Below are 18,700 nucleotides of genomic sequence, written 5' to 3' on the forward strand. Positions count from 1 at the left end.
AATTCTTTCATTTATGCCCACTGAGCTCCTTCTTCCAGCTTATTTTGTTGAGTTGGTTGCTGATTTAAACTCTAGCCTTTTAAGATTAAGATTGTTGAAGCTGTCGGAATTCATAGTCTCCTTTGGAATTGCTTTTCAGTCTGGTCTCTAAGTCTTGTACTTTCTAACCAATGGAAAACCCTTCTCTGGCTGACCCTTCATCCTACAAGGACCTCATTAATCTCTCCCTAGAGGTCTCAGTATCTTTAAATTTCCTCTCCTTGATATGGCTGCCTGGCTAAGAAAGAGTCTTCTCTCTGACCTTTAAAATTTTCTCCTCTGCCTTGACTCAGTCCTTGAATCCTCTGGCCTTGGGAAACTCAAACTTAGCCAAGTCTCTTTGCCTTGGTTGATTTCCTTTAAACTAAATCAATAGGTGATTCAGACTAGTTCCTTCCTCTGGGTAAAGCTTGATTTCTTCATGTCTTACCTTATAGTGAGGCCACATGATCTAGAACTGTGAAGGTCCCCAAGAAGATAGAACCTCTTTCCTGTTCAAAATTGGACCTTCTCCCATTGTATTCCTGTTTCTAATACTTACTGTTTGTAGTTCCCAATTAATTGGAATAACTGAGGCCATACTCTAGGACTAGTGAACATTTCATACTTTTCTAAAGCTTATCTGTCAACTCTGCCCAATTTCTTGTGTTTTTAAGTTGCTAAGTTATTTTCAGTTGAATGGTCCTAGAATGTTCTCCAGTAGAGGTTTGTATTTGAGTATATAGTGTATAGTAACATGGTAATTCGTGTATAATATAGTATTATATTAGTATATAATTAAATTAGTTATTATAATATGTTATTATAATATTACATAGTATATATAGTATATGGTATATTACATAATATAATTTAATAATTAAATTATTATAAATGAAAATTAGTATATAATATAGCAATTATAGTAATACACTTAAGTGTATAGTAATTAATAATAGACCCTTCTTTCTGTGAGAGGCCATGTGGCATAGTGGACTAGAGGGTCTTAAGGTCAAGACCTGTGTTCAAGTCTAGACTCTGTCACATACTGCCTATGTAACCCTAGAAAAATCACTTTATGTCTCAGTATCCCACGCAACTCTCTGACACTATAAATTGCTTAAGAGATGCTGATCTGCCTTGAGAGAACGAACTTCCTCACTGGCAGTTCCTGATAATAAATGTCCATACCCTTGTTCTCTTCACCAAAAAATAAAGTTCTCCTCATCATTAAAGGCAAGGACATTGTATCACAATATAACAGTGACAAAGTCTGGGTTTTTATTTTGATTTTTTTTGAGGGGGGAGGGCAGGGCAATTGGGGTTAAGTGACTTGCCCAAGGTCACACAGCTAGTAAATGTGTCAAGTGTCTGAGGCTGGATTTGAATTCAGGTCCTCCTGACTCCAGGTCTGGTGCTCTACTCACTGTGCCACCTAGCTGCCCCCTAAAGTCTGGGTTTTTAAACCACGGATAACATTTCTGGTTCTTTCGTAGAGCTGTAGGCAAAAAGTCAAAATTTTCCTCTCTGTTGTTCAAATAGATAATAATCTTATCTTAATAAAAGGATTTGTTCTGTGATGTTTGGATTCAAAGGGCCACACTTGAGCACCTAGAGGGCCACATGTGAGGGCAGGTTCCCCACTCCTGGATAAGATTATTTTCCCACCAGAGGTCTGAGAACTTTGGGTGGGAGTGGCTATGCAAATGAGTTCTTCCAAGAAGTTCAAAGCCTTTCATATGAACTATTTGTCTCTACACCATCTTTGTGAGGTAAGTTGGTGCTTCAGCACTGCCAGGAGGGTGTGACAAGACGTGTACTTCTCCTAGAATGATACTAATAGAAAGGGTCCTATTGGAGTTATACTCATCACAGTGTTATGAACATTATTGAGATTAGATTGTTAAGTGCCTTGAGCAGGAAAATTGCCTGTGGAAAGTCATTTTACACCCTTGTGCATCCAGGTTCCTGAAGCATTTAAAACATTTTTGGGGGAAAACATGTGCAAATTGCTTCAGTGTATCAGCTTATTCTTGTGTTCTTTCTCCATGCCTTGTTTCCACACCCACTCCAAACCATCTGTATACCAGGCAAGTTCTTTGAAATATAAAACTAAATGAAATAAGTCCATTTCACTTATTTAGAAAAGATTATGACTAATTGCTGTGGAGAAAAATCCTAATTGAGTGGGAAAGTGGGTTATTCTCTTTGGGCATGATGGAAAGAACACTGAGCTTGGGGTGAGTATGACCTGCATTCAAGTCTTGACTTTAACATTTACTAGGAGTATGAATTTGGAGCAACATCACTTGGGGATAATGATATTTGTATGACCACATGGATGTTATGAAAATAAGTTCTCTGTAAGCTGTGAAATATTCATAGAAATGTGAATTATTTATAATTATTCTTAGTTTACTCTCTTTCTTCCTAGTTCCATTTCTTCTGGGACCTGTAATTAATTCAATGTTGCTATTATTAGTGGAAAGGACATGTCAATCAACTCTGTTATGGCTTTACTCACCAACCCTCTGACTTCCCAGACCAAAACTCTTCTCCCATATTTTCTATCATCACACACTCTCCTAAATGTGCTCCACATCTCACATGTATATTTTTGTCCACGGTACTTAGCACAGTGTTTGACACTTAGTAAGTGCTTAATAAATCTTTTTACGTTGATTCATTGTTATTATTTATCTAAGTTAACCACACTTAAGTGAAACCTCGCTGAATGTACCACAGAGCTATGGCATAGAAAAAACAATGTCTACATAAAAAAGCGCAATCACAGGGTGGCAACATACCCCAGGGTTAGACAAAATGCCTGTGGGAAACAAAGCTCTTAGTGCCAGCTTTGTAAATCTAAACTTAAACAGTGACAATACATACCACTGTTAGCTCATCCTAGAAGTGTATCCATATGGATCCATTTAACTTGTGAGTATGTTTGGGATCTAAATATAGGGCCATGCATGAAAATTCCCCAGATAATTTTTCTCCAGCCCTAATGACCTTCTTACCTCAGAGGCTTCCAGTTGTACCAGTTGGAATGAACCTAATCCAAAATTTTCATTTACCCATTTCTTTCCCCCTCCTCCACCTTTCTCTGAGAATATGAAGTATAATATGACTAAACACAGTCATTAAGGCAAGAAAACTCATGAGACTTTGCATCATTTTTCTTTAAGACGAATGATCTAGCTAAGTCTCTTCTATGTGATTAGAAACTCTCACTCTTCTTAAAATTACTGTTCTGCTCCTTCATTGAAGAGTGGGAGGAGAGGGCAGAGTAAGGTAAATCACACAGTGTTGATTATATCTCCAACACCCACATTTTTTCATGTGAGATCTCATTAAAATTAATATAATAGAAACTTGAAAGGAGAAAAAAAAGATGGTTAAGAATAGCTAGATAAAGAAAGTGTATGGAAAGGGAGAGGCTAGCAACTTCAGTTTCAACTTGTGGTCTCAATTTACCCATTCATTTACCCTCCTGAATACAATGCAGCATGATTTTTAGGTCTAGACTGAGCTTCTTGCTCAGTAACCTCACCTTGGATATCTGTGGAAAGTTACAGACATTCTCCCCTTTGATCCATTTTCCTTCCCTCCCAGCCAGACTCCTAAACTTATTTTACCAAAGTCACCCAGTAAGACCTTCAGCATATAGTTACAAGTAGTAAGCATGCAAGGTTTCTTGGTACTAAGATTGAGGAATCTGAAAACAGCTTCTCACAGAGAAGTTTCCATTGGTTGAGGGTGTTAAATGAAAGGCATCTTTCCAACTACCTTTCTACTTTGTGTTTCAGATTTTGTCATGTTGGAATCTTTTTTCATGGGTTTTTTGTGGTCCTTTCTTACTAGTCATACCCAGATAAGAATGTGAGAAGTGGCTTGTTTATTCATTACCATTTCAAAATACTTGTAAAGTCTACCATGCACATGGTTAAAATGTTTTCAAATCTAAATTATTTTTGCTAGATAATCCCATTTTGAAGTGACATTATGATTTATCACCATTAATTAGGTCTCTGGTCCTTCGTATGCTTCTTGTTTGTATCTGTTTTTATTCTTTGTCACATAAATATTGTAGTTTACATACAGAGTTCTGACTTTGTGTAATATAGGGCTAATGAGTCACAGATGTAAAGATGCTGGCACATTACCATCTAATAAACTCATATTCCTCAGTAAAACAAAAGCAAATTGTACACATCTGTTTTTCAACTCTCAGCATTTCTATATTTGTGTACAATCTATGTTTAAAGGGCTTTTGCTTGAGGGAGAAAAAAAAAGAGAGGAGAATACAGGTCACTCAGAAACCACTGAGCCTCATAACAGCCTTATCAGAATGGATTTGGGCAAAGCCAATCATTTCTTTTGCTTTGGTTTCATCCAAGCACTATCTCAATAGATGAGAATCAAAGGCAACAGCGCAGAAATGCTACTCTCTATTTACCTATCTATCTAAAAGTCCATTGACTTTCTCAAAAGAAAAAAAATCCGCAATGGAAAAAATGCTAATGAAGTAAAGACTCTAGGGAACTTTTAACCTTGTGGGAGCCTCTAGAGAAATAGGGAGGGCATAGATATTTGTAGCTCTTTTTACTATTTTATTCAATATATTTATAAACTGTACTCAAGCAAAAACAAAAAAAGTATAAGAGAAGGAATTATTTTGCTGGAGAGCTCCAATTTTGTAGAGTACAGTGTTGGAAAGGTGGTAAAATTAGGGCAAAAATACCTCTCATATCTGCCCAATTTGATCTCCACAGTAGTCTGTTCTCCAGAAAGGGGGAACCAGGTCATAGAGCTGATTTGTTTCTCTGGTTTCTAATATGATCCTTCTCAAGGGAATGTCCTTGCAAAATTTTTATCTGATCCCTTCTCATTATTAAGCATTCCCAACAGCATTTTGCTCTTTTAAAATATTGGACTTTTGCAAAAGTATGTATACTTAAATGGAACATAAAGGTCAAACCCTGTCATAGGCATGCTCGCAGTATAAACGGTAGATGGCTATTGGTATCACTCTGAGTTTGTTAAGCAAGAGAAAACAGACTATTTGAACTGGGAGTCATCGTGTGATATGAGAGGGATATTTTGAAACATAGGTGGTAACATTAAACATGCCAAATTCATTGGATCTGTCGAGCACTATTTCTAATCTGATCGTGTTCACTGTGTATTACTGTCCATTTAAAAAAGATGGGTGTATGTATTGTATGTCCTGTGTCTTTGAGTAAACAGATCATTGCTCTCATCCTGTAACAGTAAGTTGGTATTCAGCACATGGCCCATAGCCATCCATGGAGAACCTTTTGCATCTATAATTCTAGAAATCTAGAAAATTCTAGAAAAATTCCAGCCACAAGCTATATACAACAAACTTGAGTGCCATCGAATGGTCAGTGTGAGGCCTTCTGGGTCTCTGTCTGACTTTCTATCCCAGTTGAAGAAGAGCTTGTATTAAATTTTGTTTGGCTCCATAATGGATGAGGCTAGTAGTCCATAAGCCCCATCGGGCAAATTGCTTGTTCTGTTTGTCCATTAGTGAAATGTCTGTGTGACGGTTTCTGTCGTGTTGTTTTGGTGCCCGTGCTGTGTCTGTAGGGTCTGCCAGGCTTCCCCACAGTTGCGGCTCTGCACAGTAATCAGATACTCACCGTCAAGGTTTGTGGTTGAAACGTATGCCTACTCAGTCAGGTTCCTCAATCAGCATAAGAGTATGTGTGGACAGTTAACTGTGGGGACAGTGAAAGTCAAGAGTCCATCAGTCTCTAGGAGTAAAAACCATCAATGCACGTTGCCTCCTGGACCCCAGTGAGGTTTTGTTTTAATTTTTTAAAATAAAATTGTCTTAGACGAAGATTTATCTAAAGCAACATATATGGGGGAGGTGATCTTTGAGCACCCCACATTTTTATTCAGACTTAATTGTGTGGGAACGTACCATGCCTTACTGTTCTTATTTATGTTGTCTAACACCCAGTTGATTAAGCAATCATAAGAACTCCTGACCTTCAGTCATCATTAAAATGGCACCAATGTTCATGCAACATTATGCTGGTTGAAAATCCTGGCTGAAAAATTGGACTGGTACTTTGTCCTTGGAATCTCTGCCTGTAGAAAAGCATATGAGCCTCTGGAGCTGTGGGATAATACTGAATTAAAAAAAACCAAACACAAAAACAAAAAACCCTAACATCTCTGGCCAAAATAACTGTTTTTAAAAATGTTATTTGCATTTGAAAACCTAACCTTACCAACATGCTCCATAACTTTATTCTTTTCAACAACAAGGCTGGGATTCTAGCGTCAAACACAAGCACTGGTTCTTTTTTTTTTCTCCTATTTTTAGTTTTGATAAGTCTAATGCTTGTATCTTTATTTCTTTCTTGGGCCTTCTGATGTCTATTCCTCAACTCTCTCACCTCTGAACTTCAACCTTTGACCTCACCTGCCTGATCAGATGGTGTTTCCTAAAATCAATCATGGGTTTCTCTCTGCTGATCAGCAGCTCATTAAACGCCGCCTCATTAAGGTAGTGCTGCTTCTGTCTGAAGTCTGATTCTTCTTTACTTTTAATCATTGCTCTGCATGCTGGTATCAAGGTATCTCCTAATGGTGGAGTGCTGTCTTGAAAACATCCCAAGGCAAAATAATTTTAATGAGTTGCATTTGTAGATTAGTAAGAGATAAAAGGACAACGTTGTACAATGGAAAGAATGTTGGCCTGGGAGTCAGGGGACCTGAGCTCAGATCCCAACTCAGCCTCATATTCTCTGTGACCTTGGGTGAGTTGTTTTGTTTCAGTGGTCCTCAGCTTCCTCCTACGTAAAATAAGGGGGTCGGACGATATGACCTCCCAAGTCCTTTCCAGCCTCAAGCATATCATCCTATGGTACTGTGAGTTTGAAAAGAAAAATTAAAAGAAATGAAGATTTTACCTTTTTTGGGTTTTTTTTCAAAGTTTACTTATTATAATTGAAGTCAGTAATGGATGTTTTCAGAACCTTCTGCCTCTAGTAATTAAGAAGTCATTCTAAACTAAGCCAAGAATGACTTTATTTTATAAGGAAAGAGCCCCGTGTGTGTTATTTATTGATTACCTAGCCATGAAATGCATCTGTCGAAAGTGCAAGTCCAGCCATTTGTTTTATTGCCATTATAAGGAAGATTTAAAATAAAAACAAGCTGATGCAGCCTTGTTCTTGTAGACTAATTCTGAAAGAGTGGATGACTTTGCTTCCAAGCACAGCGATTATGATGTGAGCGATCAGTGCCTGGCCACTGAGTACCTCTCTATCAAGTCAGCTCACATGGTATGAGTATTTATGTCCTTCCTGTGGTCAGGCAAGTGGCTAGCAGAGATGCCTGTTTTTTGTCTCTAGGATTCTTTTCACCATTTGGTTAGGTGAATCATTTGAGCCAAAAAGTATTCAACAAAGCAATGTTTTTGAAGAATGATTGAAAGATGGTGCTGTATGATCATTTGTGTATCTGTTCTTTTTTCCATTGTAGGGTGACCAAGGACAAGCTGGCCCTCCTGGACCCCCTGGCCCACCAGGACCCAGAGGGCCCCCTGGGGACACAGGGAAAGATGGTCCCCGTGGCATGCCAGGAGTACCTGTGAGTTGCTGTCTCTTTATGCTTTCCAAATTACAGATTCCCAGAACTTTTCGTGAGGAATGACTGTTTATAATTTCTCTAAAGCCTTCCTGATGATCATTAAACTGGGGCATAGGGTGGGATTCAGGTTGTGGGAGTGGTGATCAGAAGAAGAGAAATGAGGAAGGTGTATATTGAAAAGTCTCCAAATGGAGCAGCAGCCAGGTGCTGCTGCTAGCCACAGCCCTCTTCCCCTTGGTAGCCTCATAAAGTATCAGAGTGGATGCACTGAAGGGGTAGCAACTGATTTGGAGTTCTACCAGGTAAGGTTTGAGAATGAATGGTGAGCTACATGTATCGATGCTGTCTATCTCCCATAGCCTAGAACGAATCACACTTGTATGGTTACTGTAAAAGTAGGGTCCTAGAAGAAATCAGTCTGTCTAGCGATGAAAACCAATCAATACCATAGGGTGTCCTCAAACTCTTAGGGCATTTAAAAGTTATTATAGCTTAAAACCACAACAGACTTTGGAGACACCTGTATTGTGTTGTAAATGATAAATGATTTTTAAAACTGCATTATAGCATACTTTACAATGAACTGCAAATGAACCAAATTGGAGTTTCTTTGCTTGCTTGCCTCGTTGGTGTTTTTTTTTTTTAATTTCAGGTCTAATGCAAAAGCTTTAAGACAAATTTTCTTATAACTGCTATTTCTCATGCTGAATGACACTATTAATTCTTCCATGTAGTTATATGAGGAATTAATTCGCTCTTAGAATATGGTGGGCAATAGTACTGTTAAAGTTATTCTACCATTAGAAGGAAAAATTCGCAATCCCAAAAGCCCAATTCTAATGACTCATTTTTCTCCAGATGATACTCCAAACAGGCTATAGCCAAGAGAAGCTTCATTATTGTGAATTGTATATTCTTTGGCAACCTCGGTGTTAGGGAAGTCACATGATATTATGGAAAATGGTGGATTTGGAGTAGAGAACCAAGTTTAGGAGCCTAGCCCCGCCACTTACTCTTTGTGTGTAAGTTACTTCTCTGGGCCTCAGTTTCCATATTTATTCAATAAGGTTAGACATCTAATGTCCCTTCTAGCTCAAAAACTAATAAATATCTCTTCAAATAACTTCCCTTTTTGGATAACTATATTGATCACATGTCATATCTTCTAGGGCTGTGCCAGAAATTAAATTCCATTGAAGAATTCCTGTTTACTACAAGGAATTTGCTTTAACCTTATATCAAGGTGCAATAAATAGAAAAGTTCTTTGTGATCTTAAGGCAGTACATAAGCATAAGCCATTATTATCGTAATGTATGTCTTAAGAAAGAAACTTCTTACGCATTTCATAGACCCAAATGGCTATTTGTAAATTCCACAAATTGAATTAGATATTTAGTTATAAGCTCAGACTCAATTTAGTTGAAAAATGATTAAATATAATAAACCTCGGAAAGGAATTTCTTTTTTAAAATTTATTCATTTATTTTTAGTTTATGACATTCAGTTCCACAAGCTTTTGAGTTTTAAAGAAAGGAATATCTTGAAATAAATTTGGAAGCGCCTTTTAAAAGGCTACCTACATCCACTTATTTGCCTGATAAATGCAGTTATTTTGCTCAACTACCTATTATTTTGCTTTATAACATTAATAATGTTAATGTTTTATATTAGTTTATATTAATGTCATTTATTTGAGCTGGAACTAGTCTTAAATGTCATTCTCTTCCATGTCCCTCATTTTACAGATAGAGAAGCTAAGGCATAAAAAGGTGAAACGACCCATCCAAAGCCAATCCAATGCTAGTGCTTTCCTCACTGTACCCCATTAATCTAAGCAAAAATTAATCATGATAATAACAATGCCATTGAGGAGTCCTCCTCGGCATTTGGGTTTTAGTTATTTTAACCATTATCAATCAAACCTAAATTCTAAGAAATTTTTATGTTCTGACAGTCTCTACATATAAATGAAATTCTTTTGCATGTAATTTTCTATAATCAGAGAACAATTCTGAAACTTTCCTAAAAATTCTTTCAAAAGTATCCACTGCACATGAGTACAATTTTGAATCATTTAATAAGCCTTCACATAAATGAAAAGTGTTTGTCTGAAATTTAACAAAGACTGTGGTCTCAAGTTGAGACATGGGGTCTTTTTGAAGAATTGTCAGTGTATTGAAGTTGAAAAAAATTTCAAAAGTTGGTCGCGTGGGAATGAAAAAGTCGACTTCTCATAAAATGCATGGTCTTTATGATAGATATTCACTGTTCAGATGTTTCCTACACTATGTTGTCAAGTTTGTTGCTGGATTTTTAAATGGGAGAGTCTGACCTCTCATTGGGCAGAGTATTATTCTAATGCATTAGTACTAGAATGCATTACTGCCAGGTCCCTCCATTGCTACTCGCTTCTCACCATGGTAAACAGTTAGCTTGAGTTGTCATGGACAAAAAATTTATCAGCCAGAGACCAATTTTCTGGTAATAAGCCTTTCTAAATTTAGCTAGGTTGGTTGTTGAATGACAGATCTGTATTCTGTGATTAAACCATCAAACCTACTAGCTTAGTGGTAGGGCATACCAGAGTCTGATTTTTTTTTTTGTAGTCCTGCAGAGAATCCAAGGTCAATTCTTCAACCTGATGAGGTGTCAGAATAGAAATGGTGTATAAATGCAATTATATAATATGCCACAAAAGTCTTGATATAGTTGTAAACATTAATAGCATTGCTAGCATTAGGTCCCATTGCACTAGCCTATTACTTGGTCACCCCCATCTGACTGAGTTACCACGTACACAACTCTTAAGCTGACCTTGTATGGAAACTATGTGCCTTTTGTTAAATTAAAAGATGACTACAGTGTGCTTTTAAAGTAGCTCTCTTACCTGCATTGTTTCTGTACTTGCAATTAGAGCATTTTAGGAAGCAGCGGAATCAGAAAAAAAAATTACATCTTCATGTGGTTGCCATGTGTATTTCAGTGACTGTTTGCTATGCTATGCTTCAGTGGTTGTTGAAACGTCATTACTGAATAGCAATGTGAACTAGACATTTAATGCACGCAATACTAATAACACTGATTTTTAAATTCCTTTTTAAGGGTGAGCCAGGAAAACCAGGAGAACAAGGCTTAACGGTAAGTACCTCAGATTTTTTTCCATTCTAAAATTTCTGAAAGCTAGACTATTTCAGAGGCAACTTAATGCACAGCATTATAATTGTGATTATCACCTTGCATGGTTGTGCTTCAAACTGGTCTCAAACAGCTTGTGGTTCAAGAGAAAGTCCATTGGAGAATATAAAATTTTTTTCCTGTGTGTGAATAGTCCTTTGCAGTTTCCAGTTCTTAAATGTGGTAATATCCTAGTTGTCTACTGGTCAGAGATGGACCAAAAAAAGAAAAATTAATGGAGTCAAAATGACCTTATTTTGTGAAATTCAACGAAGAGCAAGTACTGTGTTCAAGAGACCATGAAGTTATGAAACTAGCACAAACTCTCACAAGTAGCTTATAAACTAGATGAGATAAAACATATATAAATAAACTAAATGACAAACATGATAGCATGTTATAAAATAAAAAAGCAAGTATATTTTGTTTTCTTAGAGAAATGTAGTTTAATATATGCATAAGTATACATATACATACATATAGACATACAAATATATGTATACATCTATACAAATATATAGATACACAAATATACATATATACATATATACATATACACAAATATATAGATATATGTGTGTCTATTTGTACCCTCAGTATGTAGCACAGAGCTCAGCACATAGTAAGTGCTTAATAAATGCCTGCTGCTTGTTGTATGTTTATATTATAGATGTGTTTATATACATTTAATATTAATACACATGTACACATGCACGTATACATATGTACACAATGCACACGTGTACATGCATAAACTTATATATAGCCACACACATATCCACATATATACATATATATTGCACATATGTTTGGAAGTTTTCTTAAAGGGATTATCTAAACAAACCAGTGCATAAGCAACCTGATACCATTACGAGATTTTGGCCATTGGATGGAAGAGATTGGTTGAACATTAGCCACCCACTGCTAGCGTCTTTTAAAAAGCAAGAAGCCAATGTGCATCCCCATTTCCATGTTAAGCTCCATGAAATCACCTCTGTTGCATATAAAATGTCTAGTTCACTTGCTTTTGATTTAGGAATAATGATCATAAAAGTATCAAAAATACCAATGAGATCTTGCAGTTCCATATGGGAGCCATTTATAGGGAAGGGGGGCAGTGAAGGGTGAAGGGGACAAGAAGAGGAAAAAGGTGGTAAAAAAAATCTGGAGAGGAAAGAGGAACTGAGAGCAAGAAAGCCAAGAGATAGAGACACACAGGGGAGAGAAACACGCAGAAGGAGGGAACAGGAGACACAATTTGGTTCCACAGTTTTCTGTTGTAAGATAGATTAAATTCAAGTATGGTTGCGATTTCCTTGAAGAGGTGTGAAATTCCACCACAGGTGTGGATAGCTAGAATTTTTTTCTTTTAAATTCCAGGTTTATGATTTAGTTGATGTTGGAAACTCCTGGTAAAAACTGCCTCCATTGATACAGATGGCAATTCTTTTGTAATTTATGGAGAGTTGTTTGGGGGCAATGAGAGGTCAGGTGACTTATCCAGGGTCTCAAAGCTAGTTCTCTCATAGCAAGGAACTGTTACACCTCAAAACACTTCTAATATTGGAAAGACTTTTGATTTTAAATCTTTTGGTTCTTTTATCTGTGGGCTCCTAACGGGAGAAGTAGTTGTGTCCTTTCTGTTTGTAATTTAAAAAATTGTTGCCCTATAAATTTGCCCTGTAAAACTTGCATGCCATGAGTGTGAAATGTCTATTATGGTGTGAAATGAAAATCCACTATCAAAATTTGGGGGTTCAAATAATATGTTGGGTTCCATTGAGACTCAAAGTAGAAATGAAAAATATTATCTGGAACAAGAATCTGAGGGTAAAAACGATTTGAACAAGGGCTCTTAAAATTCTTTTGTACCAAGTACCCCTTTGTCAAACTGGTGAAAGCAGTACGCATTTTTAAAGTGCTTACTGTGTGCCAGCCCCTGTGCTAAGTGCTGGGGATACAAATACAATCGAAAAGAAAAACTATCTATGCCCTCAAGTAGCTGAAGAGGGCTTGGGTCCTCCTCAAAATGGAGGCTCTGGGAGACATTCACCAACGGGAGAAGGCTCTGGCGTGGTGGAGAAACGTTCTAGAGTGAAAAGGCCATAGGAACTGATGAATGTTCCAGATTGAGGATACTACAGGTACTTACTTAATGAAGGTTCCAGGTTAGACTGCAGCTGAGGATTGATGCCTGAAAAGTCAGAAAGGGGTATCTAGGAACCTCCACTCAGAATAAAGTTTCTAAAATACTCATAGCTGAAATAAATGCTAAATTTCAGTTAGAGGGTAGTGAAAATAAAGATGTAATTTTTGTTCCCCATCAAGTTCATGGATACCTTGAAATCTATCCACCATTTGGGTGTCTGGCTAAGCATTTTTTCCTTCCTTCCTTCCTTCCTTCCTTCCTTCCTTCCTTCCTTCCTTCCTTCCTCCTTCCTCCCTTCCTTCCTCCTTCCTTCCTTCCTGCCTTCCTTCCTCCCTTCCTTCCTCCTTCCTCCCTTCCTTCCTCCCTTCCTTCCTCCTTCCTTCCTTCCTTCCTTCCTCCTTCCTTCCTCCCTTCCTTCCTTCCTTCCTTCCTTCCTTCTTTCCTTCCTTTCTTTTTAGGGTTATGGAGACTTGGATATATTTGTAGACAAATGCAAAGGAGTCAAAGTTTCCAGAAAAAGATTGAAATATGTGGGAGATGAGAGGTCCTTGAGGAAGAGACAGGATGGGATGATGATAAGGGAGTTGAGCCTTTGTGAGGAGTTATTCTGTGAAGGAGGAGAGTGAGGACAGTGATGCTGACACAGCTCAAAGAATTGAGAAGAGCTCCTGAGGGATTCCATGGAGGATAGCCTCAGACTTTTCAGGGAGGAGGAAACTAAGTCTTCAGCAATTAGGGGTGAGGGGAGAGAAGGAATCATTCAAAACCAGAGATTTGGAGAAAGATTTAAGAAGCAAGGTTACAGTAGAAAGATTATCAAGCAGCTACTAGGACCCAAATGAGGTTATGTACTATAAATTTCTAATTGGTAAAATCAGGTCCACTTTTTTACTTTATGCATTAATACTCACCTGCCCTGGAGCAAAAGTGGGAAAATCAAATGGATGAGATTTATTCAGGACTGAAGATTTGTAGGACAGGAACAATGGAAGGACAAGGGGTTATGAAATTTTGTGTTGTTTAATCATTTTTCAGTTGTGTCTGACTCTTTCTGGCACCGTTTGGGCTTTTCTTGACAAAGATGTTGGAGTGGTTGCTCATTTTCCAGATGAGGAAACGGAGGCAAACAGGGTTAAGTGACTTGCCCAGGGTCACACAGCTAGTGAGTGTCCAATGCCAGATTTGAACACAGGACAATGAGTCTTTCTGACTCCAGGCTTGGTGCTCTATCTATTGCACCACATTGCTGCCTGGTTATGGAATTAGTTAGGGTAATACCTAGAGAACATTAAAGTAGTAAACCATAAGGTCAAGGCTGGAAGGAGAAGCAAGGAAAGCCAGAGTGTGGGAAGTGGGCTGGGAGAATACTTAGCCCCAACTAGGTAACTACATAGTCCTATTCATAATTTTATTGATGCATAGATTTTAAATATGAGATGCAACATCTTAGGAGTACAGTCTGGCAAAGAAACAGATTTATTAACAAAAGTAGCACGTTCCACCTTCCTTGAATTTATGCATACCACCTAGGATATAATATATGAATGACAAGTAGCCTAATCCCATCTCCCTACAATCCCTAGCTGGATATCATTTCAAGTAGAAATGTCATTAAATATAACTACTCAATTTATTCCTAAATGAATCATGCTACCATCTTGGTGTGCTCTAATGCTCCACCCCTCAAAGGCACAGTCTCAGTCTCAGTTGAAGGTGATGTGAAGAATGTTCCCCCACTCCAAGCCTCTTTCTTCCTCTTTTTAACTCTCCAAACCCAGTTAATTCCCTAATTTGATCAATCCCAGCTGGAAGGCTTAGCTGAAATGTCTTTGTTCAGAGAATAGCTGAATTATCATGAACCTTTCAAATCTGTTGCTTCTTCACACTTTGAAAGAAACCAAACTTCCTCCCTTGGCATAACCATTCCCCTTGATATAAAAGTGGGGGCCTCACATTTTTAATAGTAATGAGGATGATACCTACCCTACCCACTTCAAGGGTTACTGGGAGAATCAGAGGAAATAAATCATGGCAAAGCACTTTTAAAATTCAGAGAACTCAACACACATTGGATAGTATTTAAATGTTCTTTCTGGAATCAATTATAGGTGAACATTGATTTACACAACAGATTTATTCATGAGAGTTTGTGTGTCAATAGCATTTTTATAATTCAACTTCACTTGCTAAGAATTTAGGAACTGAGGGTGCAAAAAATGACATGGTGTCTTGCCCCCAAAGACCTTGTATTCTACTTGAGGGAAATAGATGTTTAGATAAGTCTGTAGAAAATACATACAAAGTATATATTCATGGGCTTAGGTGGGAGTGGGGAGAGCAAAAGGAACTAAAAACTGGGGATATTGGGAAAAGCCTCTGAGGGGAAAGCCTTGGATGCAGTTAGGAATTCTAAAAGGCAAAGGTAAATGGGGATTGTATTCCAGGTGTGATGGAGAACTTGCACAAAAGTACAGAGATAGGAGATGGAATATCACATATGAGAAACAGCAAGTAAGTCTGTTTGATGAGAATGTGGAATTCTTGAGATTAATCTGAAAAGATAGGTTAGAGCCACACTTTCAAGTTCTTTTGATTCCTGATGGAGGAGTTTTATTCTAAAAGCAATATGGAGCCCCCAGAGCTTCTTGCACGGGGGACTGATATGGTCAGACCTATTTTAGGAATATCCACTTGGTCGCTATGTTTGAGAGAAGAGAAGTTGAAGATAGAGAGACTGCTTAGGAGGCTATTGCTGTAGTCCAGTTGAGACGTGACAAAGTCTTAAATGAGGATGGTTCCCATGATAGTCAAGAGAAGGAGACTCAGACTTTTGTACTATGAAAACTTATTATTTTTAAAAATCCCATTGTGAATCATGGAATCATGGATCTGGAGCCAGAGGCAGCATGGGACAATGGAAAGGACGTGAGATTTGGAGGCAGAGAATATGGGTTCAAACCCTAAATCTACTACTTGTTATTTATGGGACGATAGGGCAAATTGCTTAACCTCTCTCAATTTCCACAATTGTAAAATGAAAAAAATTGGGCTGGATTACTAGTTGCGTGACTCTGTTTGCCTCAGTTTCCTTATCTGTAAAATAATCCAAAGAAGGAAATGGCAAACCGCTCCAGTATCTCTACCAAGGACAGCCAAAATGGGGTCACAAAGATGGGACTGAAAATTATTTTTACCCTCTGGAAGCAGCAGGAGAGAATCACAGCTACATGACCAATCACAGGATACTATCTATACCCACTTATGTGATAGGAAAATACAGCATGCAGGGTGCCTCCTTGTTAGTTGATCTGGGCATGTCTAGGGCAAGCCCTTAATATATATATATTGGTTTTGCTTAAAATAAAGCACACTGATTATGAAGACCACTGTCTGTCCATTTTTAGGCCCTTTTCAGTGTGTATCAACTTGAATCTTCATTATGTGTTCCAGTGCATCTGATCAGGAGGAAATATACCCCAAATAAAATTGCAAAAGGTGAAAGGATATCTGACTTTGTGATAGTTCAATCATAGTTCTAGACTTTGAGGGCACCTCAGTAACTTCAAGTCCTACCACACCCATTTTACAAATGAAGAAACTGAGTTCCAAGACATGAAGTGTTTTGAATTAGTGTCAGTGAAAAGATTTGAACCCAAGTTCAAGAAGCTTCAAGGAGTATGACCCCTAATAATAGAGAAGAGAGCCAAACATGGACACATTGTGTAGCTCCCCCTCTTGGGAGTTACTCCCTCCAACACATACTCTCACTCACAGGTTAGTTTCTTCAGAGAATGGCAACCCTAGGGCTCAAGGGTACTTCTGTGGGTCTATGAGTCCAAACCTTACGACTCATGAGCCCCTACCAGTGTATTTTCCTTTCATAGTCAACCAGTTGCTACAATTAGCTCAATGTAAAGACTACAATTACGTAATAAGGGCAGTAGCTGCAAAACGTGGGGTACACTATCCCACAAATACACAGTGCTTGTGTGAATATGAACAGCTTTAAAGCAGAATGGTAAGGAAACAGACATGTAGAGTCCACGTGTGGCCAATGCAACTTACATTTCTAGTACTACAAGACCTTAATGCCCTTTCTCTTCTCAATCAATAAGCATTTAGTAAGTATCTAATAAGAGTAAACAATCCCTACATGCAGAAAATATATATTTTAGAAGCAAAAATCATACAATCATGTTTTAGTTCACCAGTTAGCTTGTCAGTGAAGTATTATTGCTAATACCAGATGCATGTTAGTCACGTACCCTGCCTGCTGGGATTTCTTAGCAACCATTCTCATGCATTATTATGTTGCGCATTGTAGGGATCCAATTCTCAGTTAATTTGTTTCTCTGCAAAATACATGCTAGCAAAATACCATCAGAGCCCTTCCCAATGAGTCTTCGTCCAGAGCCAAGGTTTGATTTTCCAAATGAGCACTGTGAAAATAGGAAAATAATATATTATCTTCTTATTCTGTCTCTCAGTCTAGGTCAAGGGGGAGATAATATCCTCTATGTAGGTTTTTGTGTACTCTTAAGTAGTTTTATGTGAGATAATACTTTCTATTTAAGTGGCACTAAAGAAATGAAGATTTAGAAAAGCTGAGTGACTTATCCAGGGTAGGAAATGAGCCAGGGGTGAGACTTGAACCCAGTCCTTATGATTCCAAAACCAATTTCTCTTCCAATACTATTACAAAGCCTCTATTTCCAGTGTGGTGGTAAAGAGAGAAATTAAAAATGATTCCATCTTCTGGAAATAAAAGACATTCTTTCTTTTGAAAGCATGTCCCTTACCAAGTTGAAACCTAGCAAGGTACAATAAATGGGGGAAGTGATTCAAGAAGATATCCTAAAATGGTAACTTTAGTAGATAACAATTGATAGACCATTTATTAAGCACTTACTTTGTGCCAGGCACTGTTCCACACCTAGGAATATAAATACAAGCAAGAAGAAAAACAGTCCCTGTCCTCAAAAAGCTCATGTTCTAATGGGAGAAGACAGCTCATAAACTGAATTGAACAACAGTGGGAAAGGTGGTTAGGGATGGGTGGGTGGAGTCAGGAGAGTCGGGATCTGACCTGGGTTATTTTTCCTTTTTCTTTTTTTTTTTTTGTTTTCTTTTTAAAATTTATTGTAATTTCCATTTAGTTCTGGTTTTTTCATTACAAATATTTGAAAGTCTTTCAGTTTGTCAAATGTCCACTTTTTTCCATTCAGGATTATACTCTTTGTCGAGTTGAGTTATTGCTGAATACAAACGCAGCTCTTTTGCTCTTCTAAATATAATGTTCCAAGACCTATAGCCTTTTAGAGTAGAAGCTACTAGGTCTTGTGAAATCCTCCAAAGTATTTAAATTTTTTTTTCTTCTTGTTTGAAATATTTTCTCCTTAACCTGAGAGTTTTCAAATTTGGCTACAACATTCCTGTGAATTTTCTTCTTGGGATCTCTTTCAGGTGGTGAGTGGTAGATTTTTTTTCTGTTTCTACTTTACCTTCTTGTTCTAAAACTTCAGGTCAATTTTCCTTAATAATTTCTTGTATGACTGTATGCAGATACTTTTTCTTAAATCTTAATTTTCAGGTAGTCTGGTGATTCTTATATTGTCTTCCCTCAATCTGTTCTCCAGATCAGTTATTTTTCTAAAGAGATGTTTTAGATTCTTTTCTATTTTTTCTAATTTTTTATTTCTTGGTATTTTATTAACGTCATTTGA

The 18,700-nt window shown here is 37.6% G+C and overlaps 1 protein-coding gene across 1 annotated transcript in view; it reads left to right on the forward strand.

Moving 5' to 3' along the window:
* Positions 1 to 18,700, forward strand: part of COL25A1 (collagen type XXV alpha 1 chain) — a 560,431-nt gene that overhangs the window by 395,349 nt on the left and 146,382 nt on the right. The window contains exons 8-10 of the mRNA XM_036764944.1: positions 6,494 to 6,565; positions 7,546 to 7,653; positions 10,757 to 10,792. Coding sequence (XP_036620839.1) covers positions 6,494 to 6,565; positions 7,546 to 7,653; positions 10,757 to 10,792 — 216 coding nt within the window. The remainder of the gene's footprint in view (positions 1 to 6,493; positions 6,566 to 7,545; positions 7,654 to 10,756; positions 10,793 to 18,700) is intronic.

This window comes from Trichosurus vulpecula, chromosome 6 (genome assembly GCF_011100635.1).
Source record: "Trichosurus vulpecula isolate mTriVul1 chromosome 6, mTriVul1.pri, whole genome shotgun sequence".
Lineage (NCBI taxonomy): Eukaryota > Metazoa > Chordata > Mammalia > Diprotodontia > Phalangeridae > Trichosurus > Trichosurus vulpecula.